At 38.7% G+C, this 25763-nt stretch overlaps 1 protein-coding gene across 1 annotated transcript in view; it reads left to right on the plus strand.

Moving 5' to 3' along the window:
* Nucleotides 1-25763, plus strand: part of MTHFD2L (methylenetetrahydrofolate dehydrogenase (NADP+ dependent) 2 like) — a 135897-nt gene that overhangs the window by 37015 nt on the left and 73119 nt on the right. Inside the window, exons 4-5 of the mRNA XM_039230925.1 lie at nt 4785-4937; nt 6039-6146. Coding sequence (XP_039086856.1) covers nt 4785-4937; nt 6039-6146 — 261 coding nt within the window. The remainder of the gene's footprint in view (nt 1-4784; nt 4938-6038; nt 6147-25763) is intronic.

Here is a 25763-nt window from a genome sequence, read left to right on the forward strand (position 1 = left end):
GATTGTTTTGAAGCCCCCAAGCAGATAGCCCCCAAGCTATATTCCCACTATAGCCAATGTGGGAAATGCCTGATATATTTGAAGAACAGCAAGAAGAGCAGAGTGACGCCAAAAGAATAAGACAAGGGGAGAGTAACCAGTATGAGATCAGACAGACAACTAGAGTTTTGGAGCCACACACATCATATGGATCTTAGAAAGAAGACTCCTTTGATACCATGTGAATTTCATAAGTGTAACCCTGTTGCTGTTCTGTGAATAGATTGTGTGGATGCAAATGTAGAAGCAGGGAATTAGGAGGCTGTTGTGAGAATTGACCGGCGAATTAATGACCACTGAAACCAGACTAGTATCAATGGACTAATGGTGAGACTGATGAAGTGCTAGACACATTATAAAAGAATATTCAACAGATTTTCCAACGGGGTGGATATTGAGTGTAAGTCAAAATGACTCCAGACTTCTTTGGCAAGCAGTACAGAAGGATGGAAGCTATCAACTGAGTGGAGAAGGCTATGGGTGAATCAGTTTAATAAGACAAGGTCTTTGCCCTTTAAAGCTCACATTCATAAGTGAGAGAGATAGCGAATAACTAACGTTATCAACTAATTGAACTAATGCACTAAGTACTTTTTCTTTGAAGTTTATTTCTTTAATTTGAGAGAGACAGAGCACATGAGAGCAGGGGAGGGGCAGAGAGAAAGGGAGAGAGAGAATCCCAAGCAGACTTCTTACTGTCAGTGCAGAGCTTGATGTGGGGATCCATCTCATGAACCGTGAGATCATTACCTAAGCCAAAATCAAGAGTGGGGCTCTTAACTGCCCAAGCCACCCAGGCACCCCGTGTAGTAAGTACTTTTTATAGCACTGTGGAAGAGCAGAGGAGGAAAACGTATCATTTCAATTTGTGGTGAAGGAACAGGTGGCAATCGATCATTGTGTTGAGGAATGACTAGGGTGGGAAAGAACAGGGAGGAAGGAATTCATTATGGAAGGGTCATCATGCATTTTATGAACAATAGCACAAAAATGCAAAAGTTAATGCTAAGGGCTTGGGAGTGGGACATTGCTTGGTGTGACTAGAGAAGTGTATGTCATGAAGGTATTTGGGAAAGAGATGGAGTGCTTGGAGAGGAGAATGTAGGAAAAAGATATAACCAGGTTGAGGAAGGTATTATTTACTATGCTAATGAACTTGAACTTATCCAACAGGCATTGAGGCAATGGAAAGAGGTATTTTTAAATAGTAATGTAAAAATCCTTTGATAGAAAGTAAACCAATTATTTGTTCTTTTTTTTTCCTGTTCATTGTCCAAAGGCAATTAAATGTTAACTACATATAAACCCATACACATATATGCACACACATACACACAACAAAACACACAGTGTTTTGGTTGTATAGACTGATCTCTCAAGCCAGTTCCTGAGCTGTTCTATTGCAGTGTTATGGTTATAATTTGAGGACTTTTTTTTTCTGGCACAATTTAATGACCTCATGATTGTAAATAGAGGGGAAACACAAAGTTAATAATGCCAATTTTCCCATTCATTTGGGTAGGATTTTAAGTGGCTAGTTACTTGCCAACATATTCTATGGGTCAAAAATGTTTTATAACCATTGTGAAAAAATTGAAGCGATTGAATCTCATGATTGTTTCTTCAAGTCATAGCTCCGAGGCTGAAACTTTAGGGGACTATGGGTAGCAGTCAGTCAAAAACATGAAATCTATTTATTTTCCTTACTCCTATAAGGAAAGAAAATATTGGTTGTAAAATATCTGATGCTTTTCTACACATGTTTAGGCCCATATTATTTAACTTAGGAATAGTGTTGTATTTGGAGGCCTAGATGAAACAGTGCATTCCCTGGGATTTGTTAGGTTTATCAAATGTCTTGATTAGAAGGGATGTGGGGCCCCTTCTGATTTTAATTATTTTTAAATAATTTTTTAATGTTTATTTATTTTTAAGAGAGAGAGAGGGAGATGGAGAGAGAGGAAGGGGCAGAAAGAGAAGGAGACACAGAATCTGAAGCAGGCTCCAGGCTCTGAGCTGACAGCACAGAGCCCAATGCAGGGCTCAAACGTATGAGCTGTGAGATCATGACCTGAGCTGAAGTCAGATGCTTAATCTACTTAGCTACCCAGGAGCCCCTTATTTTAAGATTTGAATGGTATTTGAGATGATTGGCATTTATGACTTCTATATATAGAAGGAAAAACTGGCTTTAGGGCAAAAAGATACAGATTTTAATTCTAGATCCTCCTTTTAGTAGTGGTTCGACATTGGCTGAGTCTCAGACTCTTTGAGCTTTGTCTTTACATGGAGATGATAACACCATTTCTGTCTTAGTCCTCAGTAATTATGAATATCAGAAAGGAAATGGATGTGATAGTAACATAAACATTGTAAAGCACTATCTGAATGTAAGATATACTAATTTGTATAATTACCATTCACTATACATTACATAATAAAAGATGCACCTTTTCTAGCAAAGGATATATGTGAAATTTAATTCACTGCTAAGATAACATAAAGTGTTATAAAAATGTATGCCTGTATGCATGCATATATGTATGTATGATGCACATGTGGTATGTGTATGTATGTATGAATGTATGTGTGATGTGTATGCGTGTATGTATGATGTATGAATTGGGTTCCTTGATATTTATGATCTTAATTTTTAAAACCTATCAATATAGGTTTTTTTTCTTTTAGACTAAATCACCTCAGTTTTCACGTGCTATGACACACCTTTGTACGTCTACACATCTTTTTATTTTGTTAAAGTTTATTTATTTATTTATTTTGAGAGACAAAGAAAGAGCATGTGCACCCAAACAGGGAAGGAGCAGAAAGAGAGGGAGAGAAAGAATCCCAAGCAGATTCCATGCTGTCAGCACAGAGCTGGACATGGGGCTCAACGTGGAACTTGATCTTACAAACCTTGAGATTATGACCTGAACTGAAATCAAAAGCTGGATGCTTAACCGACTGAGCCATCCAGGTGCCCTACACATCTGTCTTGTAAACAACAGTTTCTTAAGTAGCTTAAGAGAAAATTGTTCTGATGTGGTGGCCTGAGTTATCAGCTGAGTTGAAGTTTAAGAAATGCCTAAGAGGACCAACCGATAATCACCAGTCTCTAGTGTTGGTCTCCGAATTTTCACATGCTTACATAGCTTCCTAAGAATTTTAGCTGCTGTGTGAGACAAATTATTTGTTACAACTTCAGTGTTATTTTTAGTGAATGGAAGGGCACAGACCAGTAGATGGTGAAACTCAGTGTGGCTCAGGCTTATTAGTAAGAGGATGTCTCTTAAAACCTACAAAAGAGCCCTTGTTGAGTTCTTTCAGTCAATGGCTAGTCCATGCTTACATTAGCCAGTTGTAAACTTAGAAATTATCTAATTTAGGCCCTAGCACAATAATGGGGACTTCAAATACAGTTGTTCTTCTTTTCATTTATAAGGCTTTTGATTCATTGTAAAACATATCAAAGGCATGGAGCTTCTGCGTGAGTAGTCAGTGTCTTAGAAATGAATCATCAGTATCATCCAGATTAAAAAAAGAACCACTATTTTTGTCTTTAAATAGTAAATTAAACATGTGATTTTTAAATAGTCTTACTAGAACCTATGTAATCATCTTCTAGTTTCAGAGAAAACAGATGGAGACTTATCTTGTTAGAACATTATAGGATAAATACAATTATTAGAAGTGAACAACTGTTGATTAGAGAGACATTTCAAAGACCCAAATTCCATATGGATGTAATTCAAATTACTACTTTTATATATATGTAAAGGACTTCAGTAGTTTAATGCTGGCAAACTGGATTTAAAGTAAGATGGATGTTGTATCCCATTTCAAATACAGAAGATCTAAGATACAAGGCATAGCTCTTTGAAAGCAATTTGAACTTGGGCTTTGATAATATTTTTAAAAATTACATATAAATGGCATTTGTTGTATAATGAGCGAAGAAACTTTTATGTAGTAAATAATATACTCTGTATTTCAGTATACAGAGTTGGGTTTAAAGTAACCTAAGCTATTCTGCATAGAGTAGTAAGAGCCTTGTTACATTTCCTGATTTCTTTTCAAAATGAGATGAAGATGGGCATTTCCTATCTCTGCTGCTTAGTTTATTACTCTTACTATGTTATTTTCCTTCTAAATGGAACACCACAATTGTATTTTGGATATCAATGTGCTAGTTCTTCAGAGAAAGGAGGTGTGTGTGTGTGTGTGTGTGTGTGTGTGTGTGTGTGTGTGAGATTTGCTTTTTGTTATGTCATTTGGGACGAAGTTAGGCACTCATAATGTTACAATTATTTTAAAACCAACAAAGCCCTTTTAATCTATAATGTTAGAAATACTTAATAGAAGCCTATCATGTAAATGTCTTATATGGGAAAAACATAGTTTTAACATGAGTAGGTAAATTTATTGAGGCAAAGACTTAGGGCTTGTCTGTTTCCAGATCTCATTGGTATTGTTTTGAAATAAAATTTGTGAAATACAAGTTTTTCCCCCTTCATCAGGCCAGCCACTTCTGGCCCTGTAATCGCATGTACTATTGCGGTTGGTTAATTATAAACATCAATCAAGAACATTTTGGCTTACTGTTCTGGTGGAGACAAAAAGGAATCAAGTACCACTTTTACACCTTTCCAGATACTGAATCATAATATAGGGCTTCAGATTTCATTTTCCAGACCTACAAATAACTGGCCATTTTAAAATTAAGGCCAATTTTATTTGCTTTTCAGACCATGTGGATGAGCGAACAGTATGCAATGGAATTGCCCCTGAAAAAGACGTAGATGGATTTCATATTATCAATATTGGAAGATTGTGCCTTGATCAGCATTCACTCATTCCTGCTACTGCCAGCGCTGTTTGGGAAATAATCAAAAGAACAGGTTGGTAACTTGTCATCTACAGGACGTGCGTGCCACGTGCCAAACCGTACACGTGCACCTTGCCTTGATGGAAACCTCTCCGTGCTACCGAGTAAAAGAAAATGATCAGCCATAAAACTTCAGTGTATAGAAACTTATAAAGTGACAAAAGTCAAAAAATAAAATAAATAAAATGAGAGATGTGTACCGGGTTATAGGTAACTGCTATTGCCTCTTGTAGGGCATGAACTTTTCAACTAGTAGGTTTGTCTCCCTACTTTGAAATTATGAACTTAATATTTGACCCATCTCTAATGCCCTAGGTTTTTACTATAGACATTTACATTTGAATTTGTGCCCTAAATGCCGTAATACTCTCTCGGACCCTTGAGGTGTATAGAGAGATTTACCTCTACGTTCGTTAATGAACTCCAAATTGCCTTATGTTTGTAACTGCCCTGCCTCCATCACTGTCTCTTCCATTCCTGACAGCGTCTTCTCCTTTCTAACCTGCTTTTCCTAACTGAAGGAAAAAATTTCCAAGAGCAGACCCCAGAATCATTCTCTCAGGACATTAGTACTTGTGAAAACTTTAATTCTAATGTCTTCATTTTACTTATGAAGAAACCATACCCAAAGGAGGTAGAGCATTTTAGCTGCAGGTTTTATCTTTCAGACCTTTCTGAGTCCCAAAAGTTCAGCACCTCTCTGAACGGGGGTAAAGTGCATGAACTTTGTAAAAAATACACTTTATCCCCACTTCATTTTGTTCCAGATTCACTGAAAGTTTGATTGCCAATTAAACTTGACATTGTGGTACTTTGTTTAGTGTAAGTCTTTGCATGTCTAACGCTTCCCGTGCATCTGTATGTTTAAAAGTAATTTAATGGCAGCTCGAAAACGTAGGTTTTTTTTAATGAGGACAATTATAGAGTAAGTGGCAAATCCGAGAAGCATAAAAAGGATATTTATAAATAATGAATGTGGGCACATTACAGGCAAGCCACACAGTAATTTAGATTTAATTAGAAGTTTTTAAAAGAATGTTTCAGTGGGCTGTTCGCGTGTTTAATTTGCTTCTTGTTGTTGATTCTTCATTTAAATCAAACTCTGTGTTTTAAGGGATTGAAACATTTGGGAAAAATGTGGTTGTAGCTGGAAGATCCAAGAATGTAGGGATGCCCATCGCCATGCTTTTACACACTGATGGAGAGCACGAACGGCCGGGAGGTAAGTAGGACCTTGCAGATTCCATGTACTCTTACAATTTTCTTCCTTCTTAAAATCATCAAGCAAGGATGTTTGAAAGTGTGACTTGACATATTTGTGGGTTTATGCAAATAAAGCCTCCGTTTATTCCTCATCCAGTGACATAAGCACCTTCAAAGTGAATAAAAGAATTGCTGAAATGTATGGGCCCTTTGTTCCTATTACTACCACTATTTTGGCCTTATATACTTTCTTTAAATAATTGATAATATAAACATTAGGAAAAGCGGGAAGCCACTAAATACAGAACAATCACATACTGATAGCCTTCTGCATGCACACATGAGGGCGTGTGTGAACACACACACACACACACACACGCACACAGTCTGTATCTTTAGGGTTGGATGTATAAATATACAGATTTCTTGTCATTGTTAACCTTGGTAAATTCCAGTTTCTTGACCTTAAATTTTTAAATATTTCTCTTAGGATCTTTGCTGACATAAGGCACATGAAATAATTTTCTAAGCCACAACACCCATGTGGGAAAAGAAACCCAGTGATATCACATCACTTATCTAAAATGATGATGGATGAGATTTTTGAATATTACTTTTCCTTTCTGGGCCTAATCATTTAAACATTGCCACAAATCAAAATATATATGGGAAGCATAGTAAATTAGGGCCCAATAATGACTCCAGGTAACTTTAAAAACGTCTTGGTTTCGAGAAACTCTTGGAAAGGCCAAATCTAGTAGTGTGGACACAGTTTTTGTGGCAAACACCTACAATTCTAGTATTACCATTCTTCACTTCTAACTTAATCTGCTAGTGTTTATCTATCTGTCTCTTAGGATATAATAAAGATATTGATTCATATTGACCTTTAAGCAATTGTTTCTATGTTAAACAAGGTAAACCAACCAGAAGTTTTTACTGAGATATACCATTTTTGTTGGAAAATTTTGACTCTATGTCAGTACGCCATTCTTTTCTTCCTTTTCAACACTATTTTCCTCTCTCATCAATAACATGACAATCAGCATTATGTTGTTTCACGACTTGTATGATACTTTCTGGTAAACTGTCTTGTTTCATTCGCAGTAATTTTGGCATATATTAATAGTATTTGCATTTTGCAGCTAAAAGAAATGAGCTTCAGAGACTTCAGGTGACCTCCCCAAGGCCACTTAAGGAGGTGGTGAATCCAGAGTGGGGAGCTGGGAGCTGGGTGCCAACTGTGTTTGGGAGGATAGACTTGGAGTCAGACCCCTCCCCTGCCACGCTCTGTGTCCTTGGGCAAGAAATTTAACCCATGCAAGTCTCCACGTCCCACATCTGTAAAGTGCAAATAATATTAATATCTCCTTCACTGCGCTATTGTGAATTTTAGAGATAAGAATGTAAAGCTCTAATTACATTGCCTGACACAGTAAGTTAAAGAAGTGCTTGGTCCACATGGACTGTGGCTATTACTATTATTTCCATTATATGCTTAACTTAATAATCTGTGACCATACTAACGAGAGAGTTTAGAGTAATATGATGCAAGGTTAATAATGTGTTTTTCACCTTTATTTGAAATTTTATTGTATCTTTCTGCTGGGATTTATATTTGCTTTTTTTATTGGATCAGATCTAGTCTTTGTTATAACAATCTGCATAAACATAGAACTTATAAAGTCCATAAAGTATTTGATTAGAAATATGACATCATAATACTCCAAATCATATATTTCATTGCACTTTTTCTTTTAGATATCAACATATTATGTGCTGCTTTCTGGATAAATTTCAATTTGAATTATTTATTTGTCTATAAAAATGAGTCTACAAAATCAATTTAACTCTTCTTTATGCAGTTTTAAATTAGACATCAGTATTTCATAATACATACTAACTTTATAAGTATTTTACACTTTGTATTTTAAAATATTCTCACTTGAATGCATGTTAAAATAAAAGTGAAACTAGTTATAATAGTGGTTACTTACAAGCCAGATAGTTAAATTTACATTTCTCATAGCTGCACTTAGGTGCCGTTATAATTACAGTATCTAAAAAGTAATAAATTATATTAAAAATGATGTTGGGCAGCTTACAACATGGGTGTTGTTTAATCTCATGCATATTTAATAGGAGTGTGGTGACATATGTGATTAATATCATGAATTGTTGAGAGCTGCTTACTGAAGATTTGGAGTCTGTGGGAAAGTTAATATTTCAAACGTCCCTGTCTGTTAGAGCAGTAATTATGTGAGGTGACTTCAAGTGCATTGTTAGCTAATGGAGATAATGAAGGGGGATTAACTCGGCAAATTCATATCTATAGAGCTGTTCTGATGACACTCACAGTGTTCAGCATTCAGCTCACACTGTATTTCTTTGCCAGAAGAGATTCAGAACCCTAATGATTCATTTGTGTCTTAAAGCCAAAGATAATTATACTAGAAGAAAAATGGCCATACTGTAATTTAACTTGATGAATATGTGTCTACTCGTGGCTGGCTTTTAGTCTTGATCAGTTAGGATGTAAATCCCAGCAGTTTGGGGGGAAAGAACTTCTTTTAATTCCTCAAGGGCTTGGAATATTTAGATGGACAATGAGCTAGTATCTTGGGGTAGAGGGTAGTGCTGATGTTCAACGCAGCAGGATGCTGCAGGGACATTACCTTATGCTGAGGACATGTTATCACAGAGGACATGGCGTCTGAGCCATTCTATAGTTTATAGAGCGTGGGTGAGAGATGGTCACTGTCCTTCAGGAGCTTATAGTCTTGGTGCTAAAGGGGGGTGTAGATACAGAGGTGCATGATACACAAGTATGAGTGTTTTAAACTGTAAACATTCAATGGCACAAAATAAAATTTAGCATCTCTAAGCAAACATTCCTTGTACTCTAGAAAGCCTATGGTTAATTGAAGGGGCGTAAAGATATTGACAATGGAGAATCTCTTCTCATGAACTCCACCACTTACAAGAATGTTTAAGTGCCATTGCGACCACCTGTAGGTAGCTGTGCGTTCTTTTAGCTCCTTTGTATGTTGTAACCTACCCCGCTTTACCTTCTTTCAGAATGAAAACTGATTACCCCATTAGTCTCAGTCCAATGTCTTTCTTTTTAGCTTTATAGTGAGAAAGTGAGAGAGAAGTTCTTCAGTTTTTCTAAAACAGAAATTCCTTCAAGATACCAAAGCCCTATAGTGCCCAGGTGGTAAGATGATTCACTTGTCTCCAAAAGAACACAGAATCGGATTTTATGTCAAAAAATTTTTACAGTAAATTTCTTTCTCCATATTTTATATTCTTAGGTAGGACATCTCATCTAAACAAATACCCTAAACGGCCACAACATGAACTTACATGCTTCTCCTTTAACTAAAAGGTTGTTGTATCACTGCCATCCAGGCGTTGATAGAGGGAACTTTTCAAAGAGTATTTTGAAAGGGCCGGCCACAGGCTGATTATGCTTAGAGTCCCATGGGCCCAGAGATCTTCTTGACTTCAATCAGCCAATATGCATTGAGTTCTCAATTCCCTATGAAACACTGTGGGGAACAGTGGTAGAAAAGACTCCATTCTCTTGTTTCTGGAAGATAACAGTCTGCTTCTTTAGGGCTTCTCTTTAGACACTGTGTTTTCTCAAAGCACTGCTTCTGCATTGGCGTTCAGCCTTTGAATTCAGGCTGCCCTTCTGCTGCAACTTTCTGTGCATCCAGTAACTGTAATGTAAGGTGCCTCCACCTAAGTGGACAACCACAAGACATTGTGCCAAGAGAATGCCCTTCCCTTGTGAAAAGGGTCTCTCATTGTGAGATTGAACGTTTTTGCCAGGCTGGGAGCGTTATCTCTCCCCTACAGGCGTGCTTTCAGGAGGTCATACAGGAATGGACGTCCTAGGCGGTGCAGCGTGCTATGAGCAGTATGTGTGAATAAGCTCACTCCAGTGCCAGATGGGGCCAGGCACTCCTGGGTTTCAAAGAGAGGATCCAGATAGGAACACCTAGGAATGCAGGAGTCATACGAAGGATCACACCGCAAGGACTGAGACTCTAAGTCTTGTTGGCAGCAGAGTGGAGCGAGGCGCTATCTCCATGGAATGAACCATTGTCAAACTGGAACAGGGAGAACTTCAGGCGTTTCGGTCCCTGTCCCTCCCGTTCCACTACCCCAAAGGTAGACGCATCCATGATAAGCTATTGGAGATATTATGTCTGTGTTGCTTCTGTGTTGTTTAGACTTTACTGAATTCCGGTGTTGTGTTTGCACAGTGGAAAGCAATAGAAAAAGAAAGATGTTTGTTCTAGTCTCCTTTCCTTCTTCTTTTTTAAAACTTATTTATTTTTGGAGAGAGAGAGAGAAACAGAGAGAGTGAGTGTGAGGGGGGGAGAGAGAGAGAGAGAGAGAGGGAAAGAGTGAATCCCAAGCAGACTCCACATTGTCATCCCAGAGCTTGATGTGGGGCTCGATCTCACGAACCGTGAGATCATGACCTGGGCCAAAATCAAGAGTTGATGCTTAATCCACGTAGCCACCCAGGCAACCACTAGTCTCCTTTTCTAAGCTGAATGATAAGAGTACTGTTTCATTTTTAATATCTCCTAAATTCAGCCAGATCTTATCTGGAAACCACTGTACTTGGAAAATATCATGTATTCTTTTCTTTAAATTTTTTTAATGTATATTCATTTTTGAGAGACAGTGTGAGCAGAGGAGGGACAGAGAGAGAGGGAGACACAGAATCTGAAGCAGGCTCCAGACTCTGAGCTGTCAGCACAGAGCCTGATGCAGGGCTCGAACTCATGAACCAGGAGATCATGACCTGAGCCAGAGTCGGGGGCTTAACCAACTGAGCCACCCAGGCGCCCCTGGAAAATATCATACATTCTCATATCAGACAGCTGGTACCATCACACTCTTGCAACTAACATTAAACTTTATTTATTTATTTCTTTGTGTGTTTGTTTAGTTTCTTTTGAGGGGTTGGGAATCAAAGGGTAAAATTCTTCTTTTTTTTAATAGTTTATTGTCAAGTTGGTTTCCATATAACACCCAGTGCTCATCCCCACAAGTGCCCTCCTCCATGCCCATCACCCCCCTTCACCTCCCCCCCATACCGATTGGTCCTCAGTTTGTTCTCAATATTCAAGAGTCTCTCATGGTTTGCCTCCCTCCCTCTCCCCCTGTATTTCCCTCCTTCTTCCTCCCCACAGTCCTCCATTAAGTTCCTCCTAATCCTCCTATACGTGCAAACATAGGGTAGCTGTCCTTCTCTGCCTGACTTATTTCGCTCAGCATAACACCCTCAAGCTCCATCCATGTTGCTAAACATGGCCAGATTTCATTGTTTCTCATTGCCATGTAGTATTCCATGGTATAGATAAACCACATCTTCTTGATCCATTCGTCCGTTGATGGACACTTAGGCTCTTTCCATGTTTTGGCTATTGTTGAGAGTGCTGTTATGAACATTGGGGTACATGTGCCCCTATGCATCAGCACTCCTGTATCCTTTGGGTAAATTCCTAGCAGTGCTATTGCTGGGTCATAAGGGAGTTCTATTATTAATTTTTTGAGGGACCTCCACACTGTTTTCCAGAGCGGCTGCACCAGTTTACATTCCCACCAACAGTGTAGGAGGGTGCCCGTTTCTCCACATCCTCGCCAGCATCTATAGTCTCCTGATTGTTCATTTTAGCCATAAATGTTTGTTTTATTTTTGAGAGAGAGAGACAGAGTGCGAGTGGGGGAGGGGCAGAGAGTGAGGTAGACACAGAATCTGAAGCAGGCTCCAGGCTCTGAGCTGTCAGCACAGAGCCCAACATGGGGCTCGAACCCACAGACTGTGAGATCATGACCTGAGCTGAAGTCGGATGATGCTTCACCCACTGAGCCACCCAGGTGCCCCTAAACATTATCTAAAATGCAAAGTGATGTCCAAAACTTTCTCTTCCCTTTCATTTACTGTTTCCCCATGAACTCAGAGTACGAAGCATTTGTTTTATTACCAGCACAAAGTGATGGTTCAGTCACTCATAAGGCTATTGAGGTCTGTTCCACACTGGCCTTTTGAGCCATTTTTCCTGTCACTTCCTGGGACCTGATGCTGAAGCTCCAGAGACCGCATGCTTGTCCCCAAACATGCCATCCCTTCCATGCCTCCTTGCCCTGATATCGCTGTTCCCTCTGCATGGAACACCGTTTCCCAGCACTCACCTGCTTTCCTGCCCCCCTCCCCCCCGCTCCATTGCAAGATGCAGCCCGAATCTTCTGTTTGCATGTTGTACATGCTGCCATCACAATACTAATCCTCTTGCATGTTGATCGCCTAACTATTCTCCTGTCCTACACACACATAGTAATCATGAACTACTTTTTTGTCTGTTTTGTTTAAAGTTTATTTATTTATTTTGGGAGAGAGACAGAGAGAGCACGTGCAAGAAGGGGGGGGCAGAGAGAGAGCGAAAGCGAGAGAGAGAGAGAGAGAGAGAGAGACAGGATCCCAAGCAGGCTCTGCATTGTCAGGGTGGAGCTCGATTTCACAAAATGTGAGATCATGACCTGAGTTGAAATCAAGAGTCAGACGCTTAACCGACTGAGCCACCCAGGTGACCCAGGAGACGTGAACTTCTTAATGACGAATATTTGTCTCTGGCTTTTTGTAGCTCTGAAATTTAGCACAGGGCTTGGCATATAATAATGCAACCAGGCAGTCCACCAGTAAAAGTTTATTTAGTGTCTCCTATGTGTCATTTACTCTGCTCATATTGTAGAAAATAAGACCACAGGCTAGGAATTGAAAATAAAACATTGTTGTTTACTGAGAAAGAAAATCCCTATATATCGGGAAGGAAGAAGAAGGAGAGAGAAGTGGATAGGTGATTACCACACATGAATTCCTTCATGTTTTAAAATTAAAGTCATTTATATAAAAGTCTAATTTAAGACTCCCATCCCCCCAAGAATCAGATTGCAGGGGAGGAGGGTATGTCATGACTATCAGGGGAAAGAGAGAGAAGATCTGTCACTGGAAGGGAAGGGAGGATAGTGCTGACAGCATTAATTGAAAGAGGTCACAGTGCTTTCCCAGGAAAAACGTTTAGGGTATATCATTTTCTTTAGACTAACTCCCCCCCCCCCACCCACTCCTCCTCAGTACTGCTGACAGATCCTTCTGTCTTCTTACAGAGGGGCTGGTTTCTTTGTCACTAAGTGTGGGGAATATGATGCTGAATAGATCAGCTCTTGCTCTGTCCTCTGGAACTTACCCTCTGGTAGAAAAGACAACCATTAAACAGGGATGATGATTAATCACTATAATTGTGCAAAGTGCTGCCAAAGAGAGGTAGAGCTTTCTATAATAAAAACTTTGGCTGTAGGAAGGAGTGAATGATTTCTAATTATAGTTTTAATTACATGAATTTGATACCCTTTTATTGTCTGCCTCCTGTTACTATTCTTCCTTTCAGACCAAAAAAATCCCACCGAAGAGCCAAAACCAAAAATATCTTCTGCTTAAAATTATGAAAAATTTCTAAAACCTGGAAGAAAAAGTTTCACTCTCTACAAAAGAAATAATTCATACGATAAATATAAATGATGCTTTGGTGATTTAAAAAAAATTAACTCAATACCAAGAGTGTTCTTATAAAAAACTACTAAATATCCTTAAAAGAGCATGGGCTCTATTCTGTTGGATCAGTAACTATCTCTGAAGTTTCGCCTACTTTTTTGTACTTATAATTTGTTGCTCTTCTTATTCTGAGGTCTCTTTCTATTTCCCATCGTGAATATTTCTGCAGGCTTTCAGGACTTTCCAGCACTGTGCCTCTTTGCCCTCTCCCTCCTTCTTCTGATTTAACCCCTTACCTGTCATCTGCCAACCCTGCAGATAGGAGTGCTACCCGCTCCGACAGATATACAGCTCAGCTCAGCTGTAGCTTCTTGATCAGGCTTCTCTGACCGCCTCTCTCCCCGTCTTACACATCCCACTGTGGAGAATGTGAAAAACTCTTCCTTCACATCATTTATCAATTTGTGATTAGCATTTCTTCGTGTCATCATTTGATTAATGTTCCCTACACTCACTGGACTGTTGACCCCACACGAGCAAAGACCACATCTGTTTATCTTCCCATTTTATCTCCAGCATCTAGCACAGTGGCTGCCTAGAAAATCTTTGTTCAACAAATGAATGGATGCATTTGCTTTATTTGTAGACTAAGGGTATCAAGAAAGACTTTTTTTTTTTTAATTTAAATTTTAGTTAACATACAGTGCAATATTGGTTTCAGGAGTAGAATTCAGTGATTCATTACTTACATAAAACACCCAGTGCTCATCACAAGTGCCCTCCTTAGTACCCATCGCCCATCTAGCCCATCCCCCACCCACTTCCCTCCATCAACCCTCAGTTTGTTCTCTGTCATTATGAGTCTCTTGTGGTTTGTTCCCCTCTCTTCTCTTCCCCCCCCAACCCTTCCCATATGCTCATCTGTTTTGTTTCTTAAATTCCACAAATGAGTGAAATCATATGGTATTTGTCTCTCGCTTAGCATAATACATTCTAGCTTTATCCATGTTGTTGCAAATGGCAAGATTTCATTCTTTTTGATGGCTAAGTAATATTCCATTCTATGTATATAGATACAAATCTTTATCCATTCCTTAGTTGGTGGACATTTGGGGTCTTTCCATAGTTTGGCTATTGTTGATGTTGCTGCTATAAACATTGGGGCACATGTATCCCTTTGAATCTATATTTTTGTTTTCTTTGGTTAAATAACTAATACAATTGCTGGATTGTAGGGTATTTCTAGTTTTAGGGTTTTTTTTTTTTTTTTTTTTTTGGAACTTCCTTACTGTTATCCAGAGTGGCTGCACTAGTTTGTAGTCCCACCAGTGATGCAAGAATATTCCCCTTTCTCTGCCTCCTCTCCAACACCTGTTGTTTCTTATGTTGTCAATTTTAGCTTTTCTGACAGGTGTGATGTGCATCTCATTGTGGCTCTGATTTGTAATGAAAGGATTTTTTAAATGTTTATTTATTTATTTTGAGAGAGAGAGAGAAAGCATGCACATGAGCTGGGGAGGGGCAGAGAGTGAGTCCGAAGCAGGCTCTGTACTGTCAGTGCAGAGCCCGACAGGGGGCTTGACTCCATGAACTGTGAGATCACGACCTGAGGTGAAATCCAGAGTTGGACGTTTAACTGACTGAGCCACCCAGGCGCCTCTGTGACGAAAATTTTAATACAACTATTATATGAACCGTGTTCTTAGGCACCACAAAATCTTAAATGGGTTTGATTCCTTTTTTAAAGGAGAGGAATTGGTCAAATAAATTTGGGAAATCTGGATTAAACAAAATCAAACATATAACTTGGCTGTGATATTTCTTGGAGACTTTAATATAGTAACATAGCCTAGCGTAGCCTTTAACAGTTAGCACTGTGAATCTTTGAGAAGATAATAATATTTAGTGTTTCACTCTGGAAGTTGTTTGGTTTTTTTTTTTTTTACCTCTAACAAAGTATGTATGTTTATGTCTGTATTTTTGCTATATTTGTACTGGTATACCCCCAGAGGTCTAGCCTTTTTCCACAGAGAGAATGAATAGAAAGGGCAGGAAGCAACACATCATTTTTTGACATGTCTATAGTTTTCACTCTCAGATGCAGACAGAAACCTTGGGAATACTTATTTAGTGTCTGAATATGATCTTTCAAGCACGTTTGCAGAATCAGACATTGTAGTAAGACCCCTGAGTTGATTTTCATCTGTTGCTCTTGAAGAGCACAAAATAAATGCAAAAATTATATCAGTTTGTAACAAACAGATTCTCCCCCACTAACACACACACTCCCTGTAGCCATTGCAACTAGAAAGGGAAAAGCAATACTTTGGCTCATGCGAACACCCTTGGCTCATGGCTGAGCTGACTGGCTTATGTTGGCTAGGATTTGAAAGAGTCTGATTGTTTTAGTTAGCTTTTTATAGCTTAAAATTCATTTCACAGTCCGAAATACTATCATCAATCGTGACCTGGCAATTTGGTACCATGGGAAATTTGGACACCTGGGGAACTGATTCATGTAGATGACTCAGAAGACTCCTTCCCTATTAATAAGAAAGTCATCCTAGAAATTTAAGGCTTCAAAGCCATGATCTTCATGTGTGACTGCCATGTTGTTCACACCGTAGCTGCAGTCTTGATTGCTGAAGATCGACTCTTGGAACGGGAGAACCTATTGTTAATGAGCATAGACTCTTTGGTCATTTTGCCTGAATGCACATTATGTTCCCAAATGTCCCTTATCTCATGTGAGATAAGGGCATGTACAGTTTCGGGGAGAACTAAATGAGCTAATACCTATAAAGAGTTTAGTATTCACACATCCTAAGTGTTGAGTACATGTTAGCTATTACAGTATACTTATTAAGAGATTTGAAGGTGGGTCACAGCAATGTATAAAACAATGCAAATGAGAAATAGTTAAGAAAAGGGGAAGCAAGACCTAGAAATAAAACAGAGCCGAGAATAAGGCTATTAAAAATAGGCATATTGGGGTGCCTGGGTGGCTCAGTCAGTTGAGCTTCTGACTTCAGGTCAGGTCATGATCTCATGGTCCCTGGCTTCAGGGTCCACATCAGGCTCTGTGCTGACACCTCGAAGCCTGGAGCCCCCTTCGACTTCTATGTCTCCCATTCTCTCTGCCTGTCCCCTACTCATGCTCTGTCTCTCTGTCTCTGTCTCTGTCTCTCTCTCTCAAAAAGAATAAACATGAAAAACAATTTAAAAATAGGCATATCATTAAATCTTCATGGATATAGTACCACTGCCAAGCACACTGCTTTTCATATACTAGTGCTGAATATATGTTTGGTGAATTTATTTATTTGAGCCTAAACTACACTTCCTATGATTGGGTCACAAATTCATCTTGAGAGCTCTTTAGCAAGAAAAAAAAAAAAGAGACTATTTACCCAAATTAAATATCTTTAGGATTGAAAATAAATATATGCTCAGGATAAAGAAAACATTTTCTGATATTAAGACTGAAAAATAATTTCTCCTGAGGGTTCTTATAAGTAGAAAACTATATCATGAACTGAGTAATATTCATAACATGCTTTTTAATTTCATGAAATGGCTACATCTTATAGGGTTATTTCTTTTATTGTATAAGCATAGATTAAAGCCACCACTGGCATGTGTATCTTTTATTTCACTAGACATATCTTTTCATTCTCTGTTTCTTGGTCATTCTATTCTTCTCAATTTCTAAATCAGTGGTTCTCAACCTTACCTACCCACTAGAATCATCTAGGGACTTTTAAAAGTATAACTGCCTGAGCCCAACACAGAACACAGAAAGTTAGAATCTTTCAAGTTGGACCATCAGTATTTTTTAGAAAGCTCCATAGGAGATTCTAACATAGTCAGGATTGAGGAGAACTGCTGAAAACATTGGAATGAACTCAGGGCTTCACTTCTCATTCCAGAGCCATCTCTAGGTCATCCTTTCTAGTCTTAATGCTTTAAATATCATCTGCATTTCCCATGTTTCTAGACCCATGTAACCCCTGTCCACTTGACAAACCCACTTGGATGGCCAGTAGGTATTTCAAACGTGTCATATACAAATCTTCAATCTCAATTTTGCTCTCTGTACTCTGTCCTGTTTTAGGAAGTGGCACTGTTACACGACCCAGTTACTTAGGCCACCATTGACCTCTATCTCTCACACCTTATGTCTTATCCATTAGCAGTCTGTTTTAAACATACCCATGATCACCTCCACCAAAAAGATCCTAGTCAAGACTGCCATTATCTTTCACTTGGAGCACTACTAAACTTACAAACTAGTTTCTCTGTATCCACCCTTGTCCTATCTCCCATACATAGTCTCTATTCCACATGGTGGTACTGGACCACCAATGGCTTCCCATAACATTCAGAAACACATAACATGAGAATAAAATCCAAATTCCTTAAAACAACATGCAAGACCTTACAGCAACGGACCTGAACTGCATCTTTTTACTCGGTTCCTACCATTCTCACTCTCCACCACTGCCCTCCAGCAATGGCTGTCCCTTGCTTCCCTAGAACACGTCATATATACTCTTGTGACTTGGCTTTCCTTTTTCCTGGAATGCTCTTTTTTGAAGTTGTTTATTTAAATCATTTTTCTTTTCTTTTCTTTTTTTTTAAATTTATTTCTGAGAGAGAGAGAGAGAGAGAGACAGCATGAACAGGGGAGGGTCAGAGAGAGAGGGAGACACAGAATCTTAAACAGCCTCCAGGCTCTGAGCTAGTTGTCAGCACAGAGCCAACGTGGGGCCTGAGCCCACGAACCATGAGATCATGACCTGAGCCGAAGTCGGACGCTTAACCAACTGAGCCACCCAGGCGCCACACATAAATCATTTTTCTAATTGCCTTCAGGTTTCTGCCCAAATGTTACCTCCTCAGGCTGTACCTTGCCACCTTACCAAAATAGCACTCATGCTATTATTCTGTACTCACTCTGCATACCTTTCTTCATGACTTTTATTACTACATAGGATTTTATTATATGTGTGTTTTTTCACTTGTATATTGTCTTTGTTGACTAAGTGAATCCGTGATTTCAATTCAACAAGTTTTGGCCAAATCCAGGGGTAGATTTTTTTTTTTAATTTTAATGTTTTATTTATTTCTGAGAGAGAGAGAGAGACAGCATGAGCAGGGGAGGAACAGAGAGAGAGGCAGACACAGAATCTGAAGTGAGGCTCCAGGCTCTGAGCTAGCTGTCAGCACAGAGCCTGACATGGGGCTCGAACCCACAAATCATGGGATCATGACCTGAGTCAAAGTTGGATGCTTAACCGACTGAGCCACACAGGTGCCCCTAGGGGTTGATTTTTTAAATCTCTGGAGACATTGGTTGTCAGGACTCAGTCAGTCTTCTCTAATACTTTCTTTCAAAGTTACTTTGAGATAGGTGTCTAAAAGGAGTGAGCTTGAAAGGGTGTTTGACTAATTAAAAGTGAAGCCATATTCCTTAGCTGTCATCCACCTAGTGGCCCAAGGTGCTTGGAAGGTAACAGAAGGACTGATCAACAGCGAATCCAACCAAACAGGTTTTGACCAGATACAAACACTTTAAATCCTGGTCCATTTTAAGCAAGAAAGGAGGTCTTAGATCTGGGTGTTCTATCCCTATACCCAAAATTATTTAAGTGATTTAGTCCAGAAAAGGCAGCTGAAGTTGAAATAGAAAACTTACTGTAATTGGAACTCAGGAGTCAAGAGAATGTGGTATTATTTCCAGATCTGGGAAGTGGGCCTCTTGATCATTTTACAAATGGTAAAAATTAAATTTTGTAATAGAGGCACGTGTGTTTTCAGTCCTTAACTGGTCCCTACCAGTACTGCTGGTGCACACCAGGTAGGATCAGAGGGCAGAGTGTATCCTTAAAGAAAAGAAGTGTTATCCAAGATCCTTCCCTAGTTTCCTAAAAAGAGGCAGGATGATGGCCCAGAAATGCTGTTCTGCTGACGGAAGTGAAAATGTAGCAGTTGCAGCTCTGACTTTGCATCTGTGAACTCCAGCAATGCCTTCTGTCTGTGCTCAGTGCAGATGGGGGCTGTAGAGTGATATGATTAGAGCCGGGGCTCCTTAGAGCGGGGCTAAATTAGTTTGAATTCTAACCTTTATATGGTTTGTATGACCTTGGACAAACTATTGGACTTTTCGTGTGTCTTCAGTTTCCTCATTTGTAAAGTGCAAATAGCATTATTGTTGTAAATAACATTATTTTCTACCTTATAAAAAATACCCTGACAGTGTTTTGTGAAGACTGTATGATATGAAAATGTATGATAATATGTGTAAGGTATAAAACAATGTTAGATGTGTGGTAAATTCTCACATAAGGGTCATTTTAATAATGTACATTTAGGTGCCATCCGTTTAGCTTCCACAGAGATGTTCTCTGTAGAGAGAGAGGTTTTTGTCTGTTTGTTTTATGCTACGAGATGCAATAGCAGTTTACAAGTGAATAAGAGACACATGTTCCAGTCCAGAATCTTTAGGCCTCTGGAGACATTTGTCCAAAAGCAGAACTCAAGCTTCTTTCTTGCTTTGGGTGCTGTTCTAGTGACAAATACTGAGTTTTCTTGCCTGTAATTTCCTCAGTGATTGTTCCTTTGAATCAGACCATGGTATGAGTTAATGTATGGAGAATGACTGTTTTCTCTTATCCAGAGAAAGTGATAAAGCAAAACCCTACCTGTGAGATTCACAGCTCGCAGGACTTGCCATTTTGCTTCATCTGCTAATGCAGGTACAAGCAGGTATGTGAAGATTTGTCTCACGAAAAAGGAAGTTGACATCGTCCTGTGGTGCTGTTGATGATGGATCTAGAATCACGGTAGATCTTGCAAAAAAGTAGACTTCAGCTCTTGCGAGGAAGAAGTTTCTAACCATCTGGGCTAAATGACATGCCCTTCTTACATTTTTATAGAAAATAATTTATAGATGGACAAGGGTGGAGAAAGCATAGGGGGATTGAAGCAGAAACAAAATAAATTCCTATTTGCATAAAAAATCTGTCTTCTTGGGGCGCCTGGGTGGCTCAATCAGTTAAGCGTCCGACTTTGGCTCAAGTCACGATCTCACAGTTCATGGGTTTGAGCCCCGCATCAGGCTCTGTGCTGACAGCTAGCTCAGAGCCTGGAGCCTGTCTTCAGATTCTGTGACTCCCTCTCTCTCTGACCCTCCCCTGCTCATGCTGTCTCTATCTCTCTCTCAAAAATAAATACAACAGTAAAAAAAAAAAAAATCTGTCTTCTCTAAGAACTTGCGGTATCCCTGCCCCCAGCTGCCATGCTGTTCTCAGCTAGAGTAGACGGGGTGCTCCGTGCCAATACTGTAACATAGAAACTTGTAAACTCCTTTTAATGTGGAACTTTCCACGCTGTGTTTGTATTCTGATTTACGTATCTGTTTCTCATATGAAAGTATGGAATTGTCTGTCTCCATTGCTTCCCACAGCTCTGGAATTCTTTCCTGATTGTTGAAGAAATGAAGGTAAGGAATGACCTAGAAATGTCCAACAACAGGAAACTCCTCATTTTAAGTAGTTCTAGCCAAAAAAAAATGCTACTCTAATATGAAACATATTGTGCTGTTATTGTAGCTTCTTTTTAAATAGCAAATATTTTTATCCCTCAAATTGGCACTATGTGTTAGTTGCCAACAACTCTTCGCTACAGTCTGCAATTTTGCATAAATTACAGCGTAATGATAGCCTAGAAAACTGCTCAGACAGCTCCCAGTAGAGAATTCTTGATTGACTGTGGACTTTTATATAGTAAGAAGCCTATCTTGCCCAGCAGTTAATTATTAAGTTCTAACAGAACTCTCAGATTCTAGGAGATAGGTTCTAAGTTTTTTATTCTTGCTCTATCTTACAAACATGATGTAAAGCACTGGGCACCGAGAAGTTGCTTAAGACTCTGCTTATAAAAGTTTTTATCTGGGTCCATGTGATAGTTAGAAAAATTAGGCCCTCGCCCAAGCTGATAACATGTGCACAATAAGAGGCTAAAACTAAGTGTGGGAAAAAAGTCATCGGAGGGTCGGAGATAGGCATCGTTCTACAGAGTAGCTGCTATGACTTGTCAGTACTGGCTACCCCAGGGAAGAGCTGAGGAGTTAGGAAGGATTAGGTGCAGAAAGCCAGAGGACTCGCTGAAGAAAGGTAACAGGGCACCAGAACTGAAAATGGGAATGACAAGGATTTTCACAGGTTAACTAGCATATAGTGTGCAGGATAGCCAGTGCTCAGGAGCCAGAACAGGTGTCCAAGTGCTCATCAGCAAAGGACAAAGGCAGAAGAGACTGAGGCATGATTTGAACACATTTGTCTTTAACTCCCTTGATTTATCTCTCTTTTGCTATCATAGTATGGTCTCCCGAATAGTAGGCTGAAAGCCTTTCCCTGGGTTGATAGTGTTATAATCAGAAACTCATCGATCAAGTCTAAATATGGGTTTGATATTTCCCATGGGTATCCCTGGCCAAACTCACTTAGGAGTAACAAGCTAACAAGATATTATTGATGGGGGAGTGGAATTATTACCTAAAAGATCTTTCTACAGGCTTATTGAAATCCATCTTCTTAGTTTTTCTTTTGCTTGAAACTCTACAGGTTGTTAATTGTATGTATATGCAACTCAGCAGATTATTATGTATCCCTCAATTCCTTGCTGAAACCATCAGTACTGACAAAGTGGGAAGCTTTTGTTTGGTTTTGGTTTTGTGGGGATTTGGGAAGCTCTCGGGCAAGAGAACACACTTCCATGGGTTGCTAATGGATGATAGGACATTGCTGCATATAGGGAAGCTGTACTAAGGTAGAGATGGTTTATTTATTACTGGTTTATAGCAAGTCAGAGAGAAGGGGAAACATAAGGGAGACTCGTAGACAGATTCTGCTCTGTATTGCTGGGCAGATGGTGATGCCATGAACTGAAATGAGAAAGACCAACAGGGACCCCTGCGTGTCTCAGTTGTTGAGCATTAGCTCAGGTCATGATCTCACAGTTCATGGATTTGAGCCCTGTGTCAGGCTCTGCACTGACAGTGTGGAGCCTACTTGGGATTCTCTCTCCTTCTCTCTCTCCCCCCTTCCCTGCTCATGCACTTCCTTTCTCTCTCTCTCTCAAAATAAACAAATAAACTTTAAAATAAATAAATAATATTGAAAAAAACCCAGCCTATTCTCACTTAAAAAAAAAAAAAAAGGAGAGAAAGCCTGCTATCAAGTACTGTTAGTACTGTTGTCTCTCATTGTTCTTCCCTTTTAAAGCTTTCCTGGTTATTGACTTTTATTTTTTCTTATTACCTTTAGGATAAAATTATGTTCTTTAAAATAATGCAAAACTGCCAGCTTTTATTGGAGTTGTATTCCATTTGTAATGAATATGAAGAGAATTGTTATCTTTAGGATACTGAGTCTTGTATCCAAGAACATGGTTTATCTTTCTAGTGCTTCCATCTTACTGATATCTTTTGGTGTTGTACTGGAGATTTTCTTTTACCACATAGATTTTGCACATTTCTTGTTAAGTTTATTTCTGAGTATTGTCCTTCGTGTATTGCTATTATAATGGAGTCTTATCTTTCAATTTATCTTCTAACGTGTTGTTATATATGAAAGCTATTTATTTTTTGTATATTTATTTTTTACTTGGCAATTTGTTGAATTCCCTCACTGCTAATATCACAATTTTTAGACATATTTAATATTAAGAGCTTGACTTTATGTTTACTAAACTTCTAATTTCTTTTGTTTCTTTTTGGTACTTTATCTGATTTTTTTAAGTTAAGTGATTGATTCACTTCTTTTCTTCTGTTTTATTCATATAATCATTTGAGGTCTATGGATTTTCCTCTATGCTTTGTTTTATCTTTATTTTATAGGATCCAATATATAGCAATTTCAATATAAACATTTCTAGAAATTCTGCACTGTTGTTTTGTGTTCTCTTTTTGACCCAAGATATATTTAAAACAGGGTTAAAAAAATCCCACTGAAAAAAACTTTTGATTTCTTTTTTTAAATATTTATTTATTTATTTTGAGAAAGAGAGAGAGAGAGAGAACACAAGCAGAGGAGGGTCAGAGAGAGAAGGAGAAAGAGAGAGAGAGAGAATCCCAAGCAGGGTCCCTACTGTCAGTGCAGAGCCCAATACGGGACTTGAACTCACAAACCATGTGATCATGACGTGAGCTGAAATCAAGAGTTGGATGCTTAACCAACTAAGCCATCCAGGAGTCCAGAAAGAACCTTTTAATTTCTGACTTTTTCAATAATTATAACTTTATAGACTTGTGATCAAAAAAAGATCTGAAGTTGATCTACTTGTCTATTTTTTGGTATTAATTAAAATTCTCTTTGTAGCCAAAATCAACCCATTTCAAAAATATTCTTTGGGGGCGCCTGGGTGTCTCAGTTGGTTAAGCATCTGACTTCAGCTCAGATCGTGATCTCATGATTTGTGGATTCGAGCCCTGCGTCGGGCTCTGTGCTGATAGGTAGCTCAGAGCCTGGAGCCTGTCTTCAGATTCTGTGTCTCCCTCTCTCTCTGACCCTCCCCTGCTCATGCTGTCTCTATCTCTCTCTCAAAAATAAATACAACATTTAAAACATTTTGAAATATATTCTTTGGTTACACGGAAAGAAAATATATGTTCTACTTTCAAAATTTGACATATTGCAATCAGGTACATAACATTAATTATGTTATTTACATTTTCTATATCTGTGATCTGTTGTGGATTGAGAAAGGTGAATTAAATTTAGCAAATACAATATATTCTTTTTTGATTTGTATCCCCTCTAATTTCAGAAATATGAATTCTATTTCTCGTATATGTTACTTATCTATTTCTCGTTGTGAGTTTGTTTGAATCACATCCTGGCATTATAATGTGTACTTCTTTGTCCTGTTTAATGCTAAATTTCTCCTTATTTGACAATAAGAATATCATCTCTTTTTTTTTTGTCCTTTTCCTCCTACATATTTGCCTATCCTTTATTTTTGACATTTCCAAACAGTTTTGTTTTAGATGTGCCTTATATAAAGTATAGGATTAGATTTTGTTTTTGGTTTTCAAGCCAATTTGGAAATATGATTCTTTTAAATAGGTAACTTAGGAAAATTTATTATGATGATAAATATATATGATCTGAACTGTGTATTAGTTTTTGTTCCATTTGTTGTTGTTGTTTTTAATGTTTTACTTATTTCTAGGAGAGAGAGAGAGAGAGACAGCGTGAGCAGGGGAGGGTCAGAGAGAGAGGGAGTCACAGACTGAAACAGGCTCCAGGCTCTGAGCTGGCAGTCAGCACAGAGCCCGACGCGGGGCTCGAACCCACGAACCGCGAGATCATGACCTAAGCGAAGGTCGGACGCTTAAACGATTAAGCCACCCAGGTGCCCCTGTTCCGTTTGTTGTTTTTATGGTCTTTACTTATTTTTTACATTTTTTTCATTTTTATGTATGGTTCTTCTGATATTTAGAAAAGTTAGTCATTACTCTAATAGCTATAACTTTATACAGTACTCTTTGTTGTCTATTTCTTCATATGTCTGTTGATAATCTAATTTTAAAAATAGGGGCTCCTGGGTGACTCTGTCAGTTGAGCATCCAACACTTGACTTTAGGTCAGGTCATGATCCCAGGGTTGTGGGATCCACTGTGTTGGGCTCGAGTCAGTGTGGAGCCTGCCTCGGATTCAGATCCTCTCTCTCCCTCTGTTCCTTTCCCAATTGTACATGTGTGTGGTGAGCATGCACCTGTGAGGTCACTCTCTCAAATAAAAAAATAAACATGACGAAATGCTTTATTTTTCTTCCCTGATTCCATTTCTTTTGTCTCCAGCCTGATATATGCCAATAAAAATGATCTTTGTAATGTTTTTACCTTATACTTCTAAATATTCTTATTCTTCTATTATTTGATTGATCGGCTTTAAATGTTTTGTTGAGCCTAGTCGTTAGAGAACATAATTAATGTTATGTTAATCTAGTTTGCGATCAGCAAGCTTTCTCATCTTTGCCTTTCTCATTCCAATT

Source organism: Hyaena hyaena, unplaced genomic scaffold, assembly GCF_003009895.1.
Source record: "Hyaena hyaena isolate Hyena2069 unplaced genomic scaffold, ASM300989v1 scaffold_54, whole genome shotgun sequence".
NCBI classification, from domain to species: Eukaryota; Metazoa; Chordata; class Mammalia; order Carnivora; family Hyaenidae; genus Hyaena; species Hyaena hyaena.